Source organism: Chiloscyllium punctatum, chromosome 8 (genome assembly GCF_047496795.1).
Source record: "Chiloscyllium punctatum isolate Juve2018m chromosome 8, sChiPun1.3, whole genome shotgun sequence".
In the NCBI taxonomy this organism is placed as follows: domain Eukaryota; kingdom Metazoa; phylum Chordata; class Chondrichthyes; order Orectolobiformes; family Hemiscylliidae; genus Chiloscyllium; species Chiloscyllium punctatum.
Window position 1 is genome coordinate 20,509,658 of NC_092746.1, and position 18,647 is coordinate 20,528,304.

The window sequence follows — 18,647 nt, forward strand, 5'->3', positions numbered from 1 at the left end:
TTGACTTCCTTACAAATATGGTGCACCGAAAGACTGAATTATTTTATAAAATATGGCAGCCCTTCTTGAATTATATGAATACAGATATTTCGGCTATTCTAACAAGGGCTTTTATTTAATTGAGATTACGAACCTGGCTGGTCTGGGGCCCCTTGGGAGAGGAATCCCACATGAATATGGGTTTTGTTACATTTGATGTTAACACATTCCGAGCATGTATCTCACTACCCAATTTCTATGTTATCCGCCTTTTTTTTCTCTTTCTCTTATTTGAATAATGTAAGAGACTTAAATATACACTCTGGTTAGTTGTAGGTTAGATTAGTAGTTAGTTGAGTTTTGTTTATTTTTCTCGGTATTTTTCTTTTGTTAAATTTTGGTTTTTATATATTTAAGATTTAATTTTATATCAATGTTTGTACTTGAGAGTTTTGTTTATTTTTGTAAACTTGTAAAAATGTTAAATTTCTAATAAAAGTATCTATAAAAAAAGCTTTTAACTCAGTAATTGAAAGTACTCATCTGACCAGAATGAAGATACACATATGTTTAAAAGACAAATTTGAATATAGCTGTAATTCATATTTATTGATGAGATTTCTGGAAAATTCTCAGTCTCTGTCGAGAATGATCTTTACAACAATCAGCTTTCTGTCTTCCTCCAAACTTGACCTGGTGAACGTCTCCAATGATAAGTATGTAAGTTAGCTCACTGAGCTTCCATCTCAATTTGAGGTGGGATTTACCACCAGCGCTTCACCGGAGACTCTCACTGACGATGCTACCTAGTATGGTGACGAAACATCTGAAAACAAACCTTCCAACTCAGCGAGCTAACCTACATACTTACCATCAACCTGAGCTGCAAACTTTCTCAAAAATCTCCAATTATCATTGTTCCATCACTGGTGACTGTAATTTCAGTTGCTCAGGTCCCAAGCTGTGGAGTACCTCCCTCTACTTCTTTACCTCTCTATTTTTTGTTTACCTCCTTTAAGACAATTTTTATAATCTCTTTGACAAAGCTTTTGGTCACCTGACCCAGTATCCCCTCATAAGGTGCTATATATTATTTCCTTTTAACAGAGATCTCTGAAGACCATAAGACAAAGAAGTGGAAGTTGGGTATTCAGCCCTTGAGCCTGCCCCACCATTCCATGGGAGCATGGCTGATCTGATAATCCCCAACTCCACTTTCCTGCCTACCTCCCATACGCCTTGACTCCTTTACAGACTAAAAATCTGTCTGTCTCAGAATCGAACATACTTAATGATCCAGCTTCAATAATCCCAACCCTCAGAGAAGAAATTCCTTCGCAACTCTGTCATAAATGTGTCACCCCTTATTCTGAAATTATTCCCTCTGGTCATAGACTCTCCCACAAGGGGAAACAACCTTTCTGCATCTACCCTGTCAAGCTCTCTGAGAATGTTACAATGAGCTTGCCTCCAATTCTTCTAAACTACAGTCCCAATCTACTCAACCAGTCCTCATATGACACCTGGTATCAGTCGAGTGAACCTTCTCTGCACTGCCTCCCATTTTGTTGTATCAAAAAGGAAGCTAAATTTGTCATTATCAATTGAATTTTGGGTCAGGCGTTTTGGCCAGAAACGAGTCACAGAGCTGTCTTGGTCATTTAAATGGGGCAATTTGAAAATAAGACAAATAGAGAACAAATGTATACCTGAAACAAAAACAAAGTATTGGAAACACTGAGCAGATTATGCAGTTTCGGTGGATGGAATACATTGACGTTGCAGGTCTTGAACCCTTCCTGATCTCGAGGGATCAACACAAATCGACTGTGTTTACTGGCAATGTCTCTGCCCAATAGCATGAAAGCTGAGCATTGCCTCCTTACTGAAACTAATGAAAAACATCTGCCTGTTGTGTGCAAATTCATTCCAAGCAGAAGTAACCAGACTACAATTGTTTCTTGCATTAAGTTTTAAATTGTTGAAAGAGCCTGGGAAAACACCACAGCAATTACGATCAATGTGTAAATTGACTTTGCACCTGGTGCTTTTGGTAACTGTTAAATAGCCTGGTCTCTATACAAGAGCAATGGAACACTCTCTCACACAACACTTATATGATGTCACAGGTGAAACTGTGTTTGTAAGATGGAACACAGTGGCCCCTTTTGCATGGGGAACATTCCTTCACAGATGAACAGCATTCAGAGGGGGCATTCCAGGATTTTGTCCCAGAGATATTGAAGGAATGGAGATATATTTCCAAGTCAGAGTGCTGATTGGTTTGGAGTAGAACTTGTAGGTGGGGGAGTTGCCTTGTACCTACTGCTCTTGGCTTTCTAGATGGTAGCAGTCATGGGTTTGGACAGTGTTGTCAAAGGAGCCTTGGTGAATTTCTGAAACTGTTCTCACAAAAACTGCTGCAACTGTTGCTGTAGAAACCAGCTTCTATATTGATGTTGCAAGAAAGGAAGGATGAAGAAAGAAGTTACACTTAGAACAAAGAAACAAAGATTAATAAAGACAGGCAGGCATCAGGGAACAAAAATTGTACAGAAACAAAACTTCCCAGATGTATTGTACCTCTTTCTTCTGCCCGAGTATGTGTTCTGAAGATAGCCTTTCACAAAAATACCTTTTATTTTTAAAGATATTCAAAATATTTGGCACAATGATGTTCTATCTGCCACTCACTTGATGGAAACTTTACAACAGATTTCACAGCAATGACCAATTCACGACAAACCCACTATTCCAGTAGGCTTTATGATGCTTTATGATGGCTCTCACTGATCGTATTTGCCACAATGCCATTAAATATTTATTTTAAACTGCCATGAAAATATATCCAGATTTTTCACATTGGGCTTTCTTACATCCTTGTTCAAAAAACAGGGTGAATAGGTGTTGTTACTTATGACCCATCATGTGGTTTTTATTAAGTGGACAGTTTTTTGTCAGCGAGAAAAATTTGAAGGAGAATCATTAGACAATTGTGATAATAATCTTTGATCACTTGTCAAAGTGCTGGCAAACCACTTAACTGACATAAACCATGAAACATTGTGCATTCCTGCTGTAAAATCTGGACAGAACAGCTGAACAGAGCCCCTAGTAAATGCACAACACCTCGCCTGGAGTGACAGGTTGCTGTTGTTTCTGGATACACATTTCAAGGTACTGATGCTCTCAATAACTGGGTGCAATAGGATGGGCATGCTGTCATTTCATGGATGAGAGGGGGGAAGAGAGTAAATGTTTTCGATTGTAAGCCAGGTTAAGAGCACCATTTTGTCAAGGTCATCTAGTGGAACCCGTGGTAGTTTAAAAGCACAACATTTCTCAGTTTTTGCTTGATATAGAATGGGAGACAATGAGGGCTGGATCCTCAGGTAAATAATTTTCTGTGAGCCTCAGTGAATGCTTGATTTTTGTTGCCCAAACCAAAAAGCAGAAAGTCAATCTAACCTTCCCCCCCTTCTGTGATCGGCCATCATTGCCTCCCCAGCCCCCATAAAGATTGATAAATAGACAACATATGACTCATTTGCCACCACGTGTCTGATTTCTAATCTACAAGTCCCCCATGACATCTCTTGATATTTGATCACATTGGCATTGGGGTCCATCACAGCAATATCTAACTTATCTCTGCTCTCCTCTGCTCTCTAAATACCTTCCGGTGATTGAAAGCCTCTCAATGTGGCTGGGCTCTGCCCATTAAGACCATGCAAAACATTTGAATGGAGCCCTGCCATTACCCTGACGTCTAGTTTAAGGCCACCAAGCTTCCTCACTGTTCCCTTTCTACTTTGCTATTGAAAGTGGAGCCCAACTTTCTGCCTGTTACTGGAGAGTGTTCTTTGTGTCAGACCTGTCACTTTAACAATTAAACAAATTGAGGTATGCTGTTTAGATCTCACTGGACTGTTATATATTATGCAGCTTGTCCTTCATAAAAGAAAACTTTAATCAACTGCTCCTCATTGTTATCATGAAGCATCATGAGTTTCAGTCATTCTATTCAAAGCCTTGTATGCTTTTGGTGCCTGCTCCAACCTGTATTCTTTTGTGATGAACCATATCCATGTTCCTTGGAACTGAATGAAATTAAATCAATCTGACTGTAACAATAAAGTCTGCACTCCAAAGTTAGTCATCCACCTAGCCAAGCTAGTCTGTGAGATACACAAAAAAAACCCGAAAGAACAGAAAGAACTTGGGCGACATTGTGGCTCAGTGGTTAGCATTGCTGCCTCACAGTGCCAGGGGCCTGGGTTTGATTCCAGCCTTGGGCAACTGCCTGTGTGGAGTTTATACATTCTCCCTGTGTCTGTGTAGGTTTCCTCTGGGTGCTGCCACAATCCAGGTGAATTTGCCATGCTAAATTGCCCACAGTGTTCAGGGATATGTAGGTTTTAGATAGATTCCCTACACTGTGGAAACAGACTTTTCAGCCTAACAAGTCCACACCGACCCTCTGAAGAGCAATCCACCCAGACCCATTTTCCTCTGACTAATGCACCTAACACTACGGGCAATTTAGCATGGCCAATTCACCTGACCCGCACATTGTTGGACTATGGGAGGAAACCCACGCAGACACAGGGAGAATGTGCAAACTCCACACAGACAGTCGCCCGAGGCTGGAATTGAACCTGGGACCCTAGTGCTGTGAGGCAGCAGTGCTAACCACTGAGCCACTGTGCCACCAAATGTAGGTTAGGTATATTAGTCAGAGGTAAATGCAGGATAATAGGATAGGAGAATGGGTTACTCTTTGGAGCATCAGTGTGGACTTGTTGGGCCAAATGGCCTCTTTCCACACTGTAGGGATTCCATTCTATTCTAACTGCAGATGCAAAAAATCAGGAACAAAAACAGAAATTGTTGGAACAAACTCCGCAGATTTGGCAGCATCTGTGGAGAGAAATCAGAGTTAATGTTTGGGTCCAGTGATTCCTCTTCTGGACCCAAACCATTAACTCTGATTTCTCTCTACAAAGGCTGCCAGACCAGTTGAGTTTTTTCCCCAGCAATTTCTGTTTTTGTTTATGAGATACACAATCCTGGCATCTACCCAACAATACGAAATAATACCCAAATATGTCCTATGCGCAAAAGGCAAGGTACATCCAAGCCAGCCAGTTACCATCAGTCCACACTCAATCACTTAAGTGATGGAAGATGACCTCTGTAAAGCAGCACTTACAAGGAAATTACCTGCTCACTGCTGCTTAATTGGGAGCTACTTGACTCCATAGCCTTGGAATAATGATGGACAAAAGAATGGAATTCCAGCAGTGGGCTGAGAATGCCTTTCCTTGATATTATGATAGTACCTAATTGAGTGTGGCATTAAGGGAGCCCGCAGTCAGTGGGAACTAGGGTGAGAACATTCCACTAATTGGAGTAATCTCCAGAAAGGAAGATTGTTGTGGGTACTGGAAACCAACTATTTCAGTTCCAGGATATCACTGGCTTCCAGGAGTTCGTTAGTGTCACTCACTAGATTCAACCTGATAGTTTTTTTCATTAATGCCCTTTCTTGCATCATGAGGTCAGAGGTAGAGATATTCACTAATAATTGCAAAGTGCCCAGTTCCACTTGTGACACATCACATTCTGAATCAGTCCACATCCATCCATGATGCATCAGGTACAGATATTGTCCACATCTATTTCTGACAAAACAGATGCAGATACATCAGACACTGACAGTCCATATCATTTCCTGACATGTCAGATGCTGATACAGTCCTTATCCATTTGTAACACGTCAGTTACTGACGTAGTCCATGCCCACATGCCAAAACCCCTGGACAACATTTTGGCTTGGTTGGATAAGTGATTGGTAACATGAGAGAATCTAGTCATCTTCACTTGATGTTCAATTGTGTCACAGAATCCATGCAATCAATGTCCTGTGGCTCACCATCAACCAAGAAGCTTAATTGCCACCTATTGAAATATCATGGCATGAAAAGTGAGTCAGATGCTAGGAATGTGAAGGTGAATAACTCACTTCCTTAACCTTCAACACCAATCCATGGACACAAGCCACAAATGTGAAAAGGCTATAAGATATAAGACCATAAGACATAGGAGTGGAAGAAAGGCCATTCGGCCCACTCCGCCATTTAATCATGGCTGTTGGGCGTTTCAATTCCACTTACCTGCACTCTCCCTGTACCCCTTAACTCCTTGCGAGATCAAGAATTTATCAACCTTTGCCTTGATAACATTTAACATCCTGGCAATGAATTCCACAGGCCCACCACTCTCTGGCTGAAGAAATGTCTCCTCATTTCTGTTCTAAATTGACCCACTCTACTATGCTCACAGGTCCTAGTCTCCCTGCCTAATGAAAACAACTTCCCAGCATCCACCTTTCTAACCATCTTGTAAGTTTCTATTAGATCTCCCCTCAATCTTCTGAACTCTAATGAATACAATCCCAGGATCCTCAGCTGATTGTCATATGTTAGACCTACCATTCCAGGGATCATCTGTGTGAATCTCCACTGGACATGCTCCAGTGCCATTATGTCCTTCTTGAGGTGTGGGGCCCAAAATTGGACACAGTATTCTAAATGGGGCCTAACCAGAGCTTTATAAAGTCTCAGAAGCACATCACTGCTTTTATATTCCAACTCTCTTGAGATAAATGACAACATTACATTTGCTTTCTTAATCACAGACTCAACCTGCAAATCAACCTTTAGAGAATCCTGGACCAGCACTCCCAGATCCCTTTGTACTTTGGCTTTATGAATTTTCTCACCATTCAAAAAAATAGCCCATGCCTGTACTCTTTTTTTTCCAAAGTGCAAGACCTCGCACTTGCTCACGTTGAATTTCATCAGCCATTTCCTGGACCACTCTCCTAAACTCTCTAAATCTTTCTGCAACCTCCCCACCTGCTCAGTACTACCTGCCTGTCCACCTAACTTAGTAACATTGGCGAACTTCGCCAGAATACACCCTGTCCCTTCATCCAGATCATTAATATATAAAGTGAACAGCTGCGGCCCCAACACTGAAACCTGCGAGACCCCACTTGTCACCAGCTGCCATTCCGAAAAAGGAATGCTCTTGACTTGCCCGGATGGATACAGCTCCAGTAATACAATAAGTTCAACGCTGTCCAGGCTAAGCAACTCGCGGTGTCAGCACCCCATCCATTAACATGAATGTTCACTCCCTCCAGAGCCATTGTCCATTGGCAGCAGTGTTTATTATCTATAAGTAGTACTGCAGCAACTCACCAAGGCTCCTTCAACATTACCTTCAAAACCCAATGTCTTCTATCTAGATAGATAAGGCCATCATTTGAATCCAAATAGCTTCAGTTTCCAATCCAAGTAACGCAGCAGCATGGCATGGAATTATATCCCCATTTCTTCATTGTCACTGTGTCAAAATCCCGGAATTCCAGTGATCTGAGTGTACATAGATGACCGCAGTGATTCAGGGCCATCTCAACGAGGCTTCTGAAACAAATTCTGATCTGGTCAGCAATGCTTAAGTTTAAAAATACATGATATGATGGGGCCATGTTTCATCAGGTTACGCATATCTCCAAAGTATGCAAGTTCAATTTTTCTTCATCCTAGAGTGGGTCAGAAACCAATCATTTCTATTTGAAGTAATGCACTCATGTCAACAATGTTTTGCTGATGGTCAAAGAGATTTCAGCCATTCCATCCATGAATCAATAAGAATATCTCAGACTGTTAAATAGTCACATGGTTCGTAGCTGGTCATTTTCCTGGCTCTGGGACCATCATTGCTTTTTTTTAAACACTCAAACAATGAATCACAAATTAACTGCTCTTTTCAAGTCTTTTGGAAAAATGGACCACCAGCAGTAGTACAGTGTTCAGTACATTCCTTAGCCTCATGATGTGGTTCCAAGCAAAGGAAGAATTCATCAATTACTTCTCTAGTGAGGCTCAGCTTTCTTACAGGTTAAACCTCGGAGGGTTTAAAGTAAATCCAGTAGATACAGGGATTAGCAGTGGATTCTTATGGATTCTTCTTCTCCAATTTCTTCTTCATTCTCCCACGGTTCTGTTAGGAAGGGAATTCCAGGATTTTGATTCAGTGACACTAAAGGAATGGTAATATGTTTCCATGACAGGAGGGCTTCTTGCAGGTGGTGATATATATGGCAATATATCATCTGTTGAGGGGCTTGCTATGTGGATCTCAGATATGCAATGGTTTGGTGATAATATAAAGTCCATTGCTCAACCAGCTGTTGTACAAATAGGTCAGAACTGTCAGGGAACAAAAGGAACCAATGTGGTGTTGAGGGTTCCAAATTAATATTGGATTTTACAAGCCATTCCGATAGAACTTGCATCAAATTTAGAAATAATCCACTTAACTCCAGAGCATGGAACTGAATCAGACTTACTTATATTCTGGTTCTGACACTCATTCTAATTCAGAGTCCTGGCCCTGGAATGAATATGCAGGTTACATTCCCAAACTTCAACATCTAAAGAAATAACCATTACTGACCCCCATTGGCAACGTGCAAATAAAAATAGCACTTTATTCAGCCTTGCCTTGTGCACTGCTAGAGACCAGTTACAAATACTTGCATTTTAAAAAAGATTTTAAAACAGCTTCACTACATTAAACTTACCTTCTTTAATACAAGACAACCATTATCATTTCATGCTGACATGCCAGAGTTGGCTTACAAAAATCATGATGAAAGCTGGCAGTGCAACATCTCTTCAAATCCTATGAATAAAGTGCTAGAATTGGTTGCCCTCTCCTCATGCCTCAACGTGGGACTTTAACCTCCAAACTAGAAGTGACTGAACAGCCAAAATAAGTAGGAAACAATTGCTGTGGGAGGAGACAGACCAAGCCATTCATAGATACATGCCGCTAATAAATAATGCGACACTCCATTTTCTCATGCAGGCTGCTGTTGGCATGAAATGCTGGAAAAGTATTCAACAATAACTTAAGAGAATGATATAGAAAGCACGCGCAGGACTGTCAGGAATAGCATTGAGTAGCTTTATAGAGCGAAGGAATACAAAATCTATGTTGGCTCAGAGCATTGATCTTTGCAATGAACTAGGTCCAACAGCCATAATTTTGATATGTTCACGCCAAGGTGTTAAAAATGGAATGACCTGTAACTGTGAATTAGACCACATAGCAGTGATCTCTAACAGACAGAATATTCCTATCCTTTACCAATCAGAGCAATAGAAAGGAACTGGCAATGATGTAAAAATAAATCAAAGAAAGCTAAACCCTGCACTTGGATTGAGAGTCAAATGAAAACACAGAACCTAAATCTGAATTCAGATTTAGCTGCTTTTTTGGAAACCTATTTCAGAGATAGGGAGCAGCCTTGTGCTGGGTTTCCATGTAGCTGCAGACTGCAGGTGAGTTGAAAAGCTTTGACAAGTTTATTTTGATTCAGTGGTACAAAGTAAGGCAACTTAATCTGCAACAATCTTTCGAAAACGTGACAGTTTATGAGTAATCTGAATGATCGCAGTACAAAACAGAAAGATCTTAACACACTTAAAAGTGTTTGTACATTCACTCAAACAGCTTGTTAATACACAATGTATGTTGCTGTAAAAGAAAACAACCACTGTGAAGACTGTAATTTTCTATTGAACTGTCTCACTGCAGTCTCTTTGAACTTAAAACACTCACATATGACTTGAAAGGCAAAATAGGAAATTAAATGAACAAAGACGGAAACTTGTCATCTGAAAGCATGACACACTGTTTTCTCTCTTTTACTATTTTTAAAAAGTGTATAAGCAGCCTTGTATAAGAAAATATTACCTGCTTTTTGTTTTCAATTATATATATATATATAAAACACACAATTAGTTTCTATTCATATTCTGTTACCAAAATATAACTTGTTAAGTAGCACAGTGAGGAAAGCTTCTATGATTATTCAAGGTCCAATTTTTCAAAAGAAATTGTGTCACTGTTTAACTTCCAGCTTGTTGTGACTGAAATTCATAGTTGGAGAGCAAACTAACTTTTTTCAGTATTAGGATATCAAGAACAATATAACTAGGTCGACTAAATTAAAATTAAACTTTCCTTTAAAATAAACAAAATGACTATTTGAATCAATAGGCAGCATTTTCCTCTCTGAGTCAGAAATGTGCAATTCAATTTCCACTCTGGGAATACTGAAGTAGCGCTACATTCAACAGCGGTGCAGTGCTTTGGATGACACAACGAAAGAGCCAAGACCCATTGACCTGTTCTGAGTGAGTGTCAGATTTCAGTATCCACTATTTGAAGGGGATTCAGGCATTAATTTTGCCAGTCCATCTGTTTGGTTTTGGAATTTTGGGACAGTCACTGCACTTTGAAGTAATATATGTGAAGTTCTTTCAGTTATTTCTTTGAGTCATGATAAGTCACTCTTCTTGTTAGGCATGTGCACGACATTGATTTTTCACTGGTTTTTCTCTCCTGAACTGCTAAATCTTTCTATGCGCTTGTGTCCCACAACATGCAGTCAGAATGTTATTTAATCACAGGGACAAAGGACAAATGTTCATCTGTGTCTAAAATCCTGATGTACAATTTCCAGCAGTGGTCTCTAGTCCAGAATCCTAAATCAGTTTGAGTTTCCTAACCAAGAAGTATGGAGGCCAATACAGAGGTGTGAACCAATCCCCATACTATTTATGCAGCAGACTGAAAGCTGAAAGCTTTCTCATATGTATGTCTGTTTCCAATAGATAAACTCAAAAAATAATCACCAGCAACACAAACACTACTTACATATCTGTCTACTTTATTTATTTAAACACATTGCATATCTCTGTTTTCCTCTCTCTCTCTTTTCCCAAAGGTGCTAACTGCTACTGAGATGCAATATATGGGTACAGCCTCTCCTTGATACATCATCATCTGTGTTTCTCCCAGTATCAGCCAAGACAGTGATCATCAGTAGATTATTCACCCAAAATGACATTACATCCAAGTCAGATCCTGTGTCATGCAATATCCTCAAATGATTAGTGCTGCAGGCACAGATTCTTAATTTTCTTCCTCCCTAGGTCAAAGGAGTTCAAAGAAAACTGCAGACTGCATTACAATCAGAGTTCGCAACTCAACACTCCTAGGAAATCACACTTAAACTTCTGAAAGATTTTAACTCATTTGAAAAATAGAGCTTATTTATTATTTTGAAATAGGTCCTGATTAGTTCAACCAAAAAAAATACTGGAAACTTCATTATTCGTTGAATGTGCAGTTGGACATATTAATGTTTAAATGAAATCACAATGATTACCTGTGTGGCATACTTTATTTAAATACTCATTCTCTGTATTAAACAAAATGCATGCAATTTAAAATGGTCACATTACAGATGACTAAAGTCAAAGATCGCTGAATCCAGGCAAATACTAGGCGGTGTAACATGGAAAGGCACCACTTAGACTTTTAGGCTCTGCTTAGAGATTTAAATCATCTAGGTAAAAACAATGACAGCAGATGCTAGAAACCAGAGTCTAGATTAGAGTGGTGCTGGAAAAGCACAGCAGTTCAGGCAGCATCCGAGGAGCAGGAAAATCGACGTTTCGGGCAAAAGTCCTTCATCAGGAATAGAGGCAGAGTGCCTGAAGGGAGGAGAGATAAATGAGAGGAGGGAGGGGGTGGGGAGAAAGTAGCATAGAGTACAATAGGTGAGTGGGGGAGGGGATGAAGGTGATAGGTCAGGGAGGAGGTTGGAGTGGATAGGTGGAAAGATGGAAAGGAAGGTTATGGGGACAGTGCTGAGCTGGAAGTTTGGAGCTGGGGAGAGGTGGGGGAAGGGGAAATGAGGAAACTAGTGAAGTCCACATTGATGTCCTGGGGTTGAAGTGTTCCAAGGCGGAAGATGAGGCGTTCTTCCTCCAGGCGTCGGGTGGTGAGGGAGCGGCAGTGAAGGAGGCACAGGACCTCCGTGTCCTCGGCTGAGTGGGAGAGGGAGTTGAAATGTTGGGCCACAGGGCGGTGTGGTTGATTGGTGCAGGTGTCCCAGAGATGTTGCCTACAGCGCTCTGCTAGGAGGCGTCCAGTCTCCCCAATGTAGAGGAGACCACATTGGGAGCAATGGATACAATAAATGATATTGGTGGATGTGCAGGTAAAACTTTGATGGATGTGAAAGGCTCCTTTGGGACCTTGGATGGAGGTGAGGGAGGAGGTGAGGGCGCAGGTTTTGCAATTCCTGCGGTGGCAGGAGAGGATGCCAAGATGGGAGGGTGGGTTGTAGGGGGCCTGTATGCCAGGTTCCATCTGGAAATGAGCTCCTGCTCCTTACAAATAGCAAAATTGTTCAGGAAATTGCACGAAATCCTCACTACTGCATTGTATCACTTCAAATGAATCTTTTTATGATGCAGAGTTGGGAGAGTAAACACACTGGTACATTATTACTTTTGTAAAATACTTATTTTACTTTCACTAATGTTAAATAACAGATGAAATTATCACCTTGAATGTTTTCCAATGTATGTCTTCTCTTTGGATACAGTAGCAATATATGACACTTCTAATGACAATGACCTGGACTTTCCTTGGACATGTTCTTGCTCTACTGCCATAACTGAGCCTGAAATTGGTGTAAACTCCTCTCACATAGAAAACCATTTATGGTCAATACTAAACTTGGGCATGGCAACTCTTAAATCAGAAGTATTTGCTATGATGAACCAAACTGAGAACTAATCACATCCACTTAAGCAATGATGTAAGATGTGCTTTATGAACAGGATATGTGCAGCCTGGCATATAACTCGTGTAATAGTGGTTAAAAAACTGTTCCGAGCTGTGTAACAGTATCGCTTGACAGGAACTCCATATCAACTCCATTTTAATTCAGTGCCCTTCCTCTCTCCCTAAATCTTTTTCACTTTTGTTGTCAATGCACTACCCATAATGGGAGTGGAGAAAAAAATGTTGAAAAAATGTAATGGGTAATTTAGCAGTAGTATTAAACTACAGTCAGGCGGTGTGTAAAAGCATCCCCAATAGGGGAAAAAAAAAGAGAGAAGAGCTGGGTTCTAGGCAGGGAGGTGGCTCTTGTGGGCGGCACGGTGGCACAGTGGTTAGCACTGCTGCCTCACAGTGCCAGAGACCCGGGTTCAATTCCCGCCTCAGGCGACGGACTGTGTGGAGTTTGCACGTTCTCCCCGTGTCTGCGTGGGTTTCCTCCGGGTGCTCCGGTTTCCTCCCACAGTCCAAAGATGTGTAGGTCAGGTGAATTGGCCATGCTAAATTGCCCGTAGTGTTAGGTAGGGGTAGATGTAGGGGTATGGGTGGGTTGCGCTTCGGCGGGGCGGTGTGGACTTGTTGGGCCGAAGGGCCTGTTTCCACACTGTAAGTAATCTAAACTAATCTAATCTAATCTAATCTTGTGGCACAGTGGTATCTATCAATGAACGAGGAGGCCAGGTTTCAAGTCCCTCCAGGGCTATGTCAGAACATCTGGGAACAGGTCGATTAAAGAGTTGTGGCCTTCCCCATTCATGTTTATTTTAATCCCTACCCTCCCCTATTTACATTACTGGCAATCATTTTTCAAATTGTTAATTGTTTACCTGGTGGCACAGGTGATTTTGGTCGATCTTGTTTTGAAATACAGAGCTGGGTTCTCATCTGAGATGTGTGGCAGAATCAGTGGACAAGTGCAGTGAGGCCCATTTCGATATCGAGAACAGCTTTCTCCGATTTTTTTACTTTTCACAAACCGTATGGCAAGATTCCAGGTACGATGCAACAGTGAGATTCCATTTGATTCCATTTAAAACTTTCTAAATGGCCTTGTGTAAAAAATAACTAGATTCTAGCACTTCGATGGACAGCGATTGTGCATCTATTAAATGGTTAAGTTAATGAATTGGTGATTTTATCTTTAAAATAAATCCAAACAGCTAGGTTATTCCTCAGTGGGCAGTTGGCTTCTCAACAGGGAAAGAGTACAGAAGCATAAAACATAGAACAGTACAGCACAGAACAGGCCCTTCAGCCCACGATGTTGTGCCAACCATTGATCCTCATGTATGCACCCTCAAACTTCTGTGACCATATGCATGTCCATTAAATGTCCCCAATGAGAGGAAAGATTGAAACTGGCACTTATGCTAAACTATAGTTTTATAACAGAAGCCTTGTAAATTCAGAAAATCTTTTCTGGCCTAAATTCAACACAAAGCAGTCTTCAGATGAGAATGGCAGGAAAATAACCTTTCCACTTTGTGCCACAAAACTGCCTTCATGAGGTTGACCAAAAGTGAAAGCGTCCCATATCCTTTCCTGGGACGAAGGAACACACTTACATTAGTGAACACACTCTTAAAAGAAGAACAGCAATTAACAGAGCAACTTACGGTTGGCAGAGCTTGATAAGATCCTGGTCGGTAGTGCCTGGTGGCAGACCCCTGATGTACAGATTGGTCTTACTCAGCTGCTCACCACTGCTGTTGTTGCTGCTGTTGTTGCTGCTGTTTGTGCTCGGACTGGGAGGAGCCATAGGGTGAGGAGCTGGTGCATAGGATTGCTGAAGTGGATGACAAAAATACAAAACACATGAGAAATACTCATCCAAACCGTTACAACAATATCTATCCTTTTTCTCATTTAATCCCCTGTTGCAAACCCTAATTAACTGTGTATTGGAACACTTACTTCAAATCTTATGATTTTTCTTTTTGAAAGTGACAGATGCACCTAACAGAACTTGCACCTGACATTGAAGGACATTTCAATGAATATGCTATTAAATATTTAGTTGCCAGGAAATGTATAGCCTGTTTCATTCACCCTGAAGTATAATTAAGAAATATATTGCATATTCAAAATTCCTTTCCAATTTAGTATTTCTCCTTTTCCACAAGAAAATACTTGCATTCTGCATTGTGTCAGCATCACTTCCCAGGCCCAGTGCAGACTGGATAAATGCACAATTACGTTCTGCCTACTCTTCAGTTACAATGCCAGAACTCCAAGAAGTCAGTGATTGTTCCAATTTGAGCATCCTCATCTTCTCATAGGGGCTCTCCCGATTAAAGTTGGCAAGTTAACATCAATTAGTGCTGAAAAATGGGATTGTCCTGCTGTCCACATGGGCACATTGTGAATGAAGTCAAAGGAACCCAGACTTGCGTCTCACTATTAAACTTGGAAATCAGTTGCTGCATATGAGATTATAATAATACCTAGTTTCCAAAAAATGGATTTATATTTATTATGAACTCTTGAAGCTTACTTCACTCAACTTAATGGAAATATAGCTATTTCAAAATTGTGTTCTTTCAATGCCTTTCTTTTCCTTTATTGTTCTTCCACTTGACAGTTTACATTATTAAACCAGAATTTGTTTGAAGTGTAGTATGGTACATGACAAAAGGTAAATAGAGAAGTGTGTAATAGTCTCCCATCTATTAATGTGATAAAATCAGATTGCTATATCTCTATATGCACTTTTGTAGCATGAAAGTGTAAATCAATGGGCAAACCTTTCAAAGAAATCTGAAAGAATGACAATTCAACTTCCAATGATCAAGTATCACATTGATTGATCTACACCACCATCTCACAAACAGATAAAAATAATACCACTTCAAATTGCACAGCAAAGCTTTGTTTCAAACCAGGCCCCAGGGCTCAATTGCAAGCAGCATTCAGTAATCTTAAGTCTTGAGGCGCATCACCAGTGTCTTGATTAGAATGAAATACAAATCTAAATTGTTCGAGCTCTGCTCTTGTATTGAAAAATAACAGAGAGAACTAAAGACAAAATTAACTCAATTGTGACCCAAGAATACAAACTTAGACCCACTGTAAAACTGTGCTGTGACTTGCACCTTAGACATAAATTCAGCTGTCATTAGAACAGGCAATGAGATAGCTCCCATGGTCTTGTATCTAGTAGCTTTCACACGAGCAGGTAGGATTTTTCATCAACAGGCGTCTAACTCTGAATAACCTGAAGCATATTGGCCCTTTAAGTAGCTCGTGGGAAAGAACAGCCTAATGCACCCATTTTGTAGCCTTGTCATGTTCTTCAATCAACACACTATCTGTCAAGAAACCACACCAACACTGAAAGCTGGATTTGCCTGCATTTAGAATATGTTCTGACAAGTTCAAAATCTCTGTCTATGGGAGGCTGGCTAAAGAATATTTGCTTTCATTTTAATTTTGAGCTTCTACCCAGTATTTCATTTACATTCTTGCTATTCCTCACTTTACAGGTAATTTTTGACATGAATCATTTCTTTAAAGGAGAAAATATTACGAAATTGTCAACAGCAGGTCTTAAAGTGACATCAACAACAAAGTCAGAGCCACAATTTTTTTTCAGCCAAAAAGCTTTGTGGGCGGCACGGTGGCACAGTGGTTAGCACTGCTGCCTCACAGCACCAGAGACCCGGGTTCAATTCCCGCTTCAGGCGACTGACTGTGTGGAGTTTGCACATTCTCCCCGTGTCTGCGTGGGTTTCCTCCGGGTGCTCTGGTTTCCTCCCACAGTCCAAAGATGTGCAGGTCAGGTGAATTGGTCATGCTAAATTGCCCGTAGTGTTAGGTAAGGGGTAGATGTAGATGTAGGGGTATGGGTGGGTTACGCTTCGGCGGGGCAGTGTGGACTTGTTGGGCCGAAGGGCCTGTTTCCACAGTGTAAGTAATCTAATCTAATCTTTACTTTTTTTTCAAGCCACTTTGTGATTATGTTTACTACATTGTCAAACATGCAATGACAGGTACATTGAATTAAATATCATGGGCTTAATTTTCCTTTAGTATAATTGGATGGCAAATTGGGTGGTGCACTAGAGAAGGCTAGGGTTGGGAGGTCTATTGTGATATCTTCAGCCTGAGCCAAATTTTATGCTTTGTAGTCCAGTAGAGAAGGACATCCCTTTGCATTCTTACTGTGAGTAACTGATAGCATCCAGTCAGCAACTTGTCCCATTGTTTACCTTCTGCCACTACTGTTATTAACCACAGGGACTGTCAAAAAAGTGATGGCCACAGTTGCTGTTACAACAGAGAGAGGACTGATAATGGTCCTTTGCGTGGAGGTGCCCAACACATTTCCCTCTCCAAGGCTGTGAAGGTAAACTCCAACCCTATCCTGCTACCATTTTCTTCCACCAGGAGAGCTAGCTGCAGTGCCGTGTCACCTCTTTTCAGGAAAGTTTGCCCATGCTGGCAGATTACAGGCCAGCTTTGGGGATTCACTGAGACCTGACAAGGGAGGAACCCAGAAGCCAAGAGCTGCTGGTTAAGTACAGGACAACAACTTGTCTACACAAGCAGCAATGAACAAATACTCAGGGTCCTCTTAAGGAGAGGCCCAGGCAGGAGAGGGATTTGTACAGTGATGGCAAAGGGAGATGGCAACTTTGACAGAAGGGTGACTTTTAGTGTTCACCCTTCCACCCTAGCCACCTTCCCAATGCCATGTGCTTCAATTAGGAACAGAGTGCATTTCAATGAGAAACCCTAACTTTCAAGATCCCACAGTCTTCCTTTCCAAAAAAAAAACTGCCTGCCTGGCGAGTCCCATCTCCATTAGGTCAATATCATCAATGGAAGAATGAGCCTTTTACATGGTCATTAATTTAAAAATTAAGGGCCTCAAATGCTGGGAAGGCCATCGATGTGTGTCCCATTCCAGATTAAATCAAGGTGGAAGTAGGAAGTTGGTGGCAGACCCATGCCATCCTCCTGAGACGCTAAATGCCCTCCCATCCATCAAACTCACCGTGGCAGAGGGCATTAATTAGCCATTGCATGAAATTTCCTCTGTCTCAGATTCAGCAGTGCAGGAACAGCCCAATTAACCTAGCTGGTGTAATTATTTTTAATCAGCCTGTTCAGGCACGATATAACACACCTCTGGAGGTGGTGGGAGATGAAGCAGGACCTCCTGGTCCAGCAGTAGGGGCATTACTACAATGCCACAAGACCACATAACCTAATTGGTGTGTACTTGTGTTTATGCTTTGAATGAGCTGCCTTCTAATATGGTCATGTGACAGGATCACAGAGTTGTTATGCTGCGGGAAGGAGACCATTCACCCCATCATGTCTACAGCAACCCTTTGAATGAGCATTACAACTTAGTGCCACTCTCCTATATTTTTACTATAACCCTGCAAATTGTTTCTATCTGAATAATTACCCAATGATTTTTTTAAATGGCTCCATTTTACCTGCATTCACCCATATTTCCATGCAGAGGACCACTGATCCTAACTACTTGCTGTGTCGGAGGTTTCTGCACACATTGCATTTAGTTGTTTTGCAAATCACCTTAAATCTGTGCTGTCTAATTCTCAATCCTTTAGTATTATCTCTCCCTGCCTACTCTGTGCAGACCCTTCACAATTTCAATGGAACTGGAATCAGCAAGCTCTTTTATGAGGAAAGGTTGGATAGACGAGACTTGTATTCACTGGTGTTTAAAGGAGTAAGAGGTGATTTTACTGCAATATAAGATCCAAAGGCATGTTTGAGAAGATGTGTGTAGAGAGGATGCCTTCTCTTATGGGAGAATCTAGAACTGGGGGTCACTGTTTAAAAATAACGATCCATTGAAGAAAGAAACAAGCTGGATTGTTTTCTTCCTCATAGAGGGTCTTGAGTCTCTAGAA

General features: G+C 41.0%; 1 protein-coding gene across 6 annotated transcripts in view; it reads right to left on the bottom strand.

Moving 5' to 3' along the window:
* Positions 1–18,647, bottom strand: part of rbms3 (RNA binding motif, single stranded interacting protein) — a 1,402,627-nt gene that overhangs the window by 506,149 nt on the left and 877,831 nt on the right. For all 6 annotated transcript variants that reach the window (XM_072575202.1, XM_072575203.1, XM_072575199.1 and 3 more), the window contains one exon: positions 14,376–14,545. In XM_072575202.1, the coding sequence (XP_072431303.1) occupies positions 14,376–14,545 (170 nt within the window). The remainder of the gene's footprint in view (positions 1–14,375; positions 14,546–18,647) is intronic.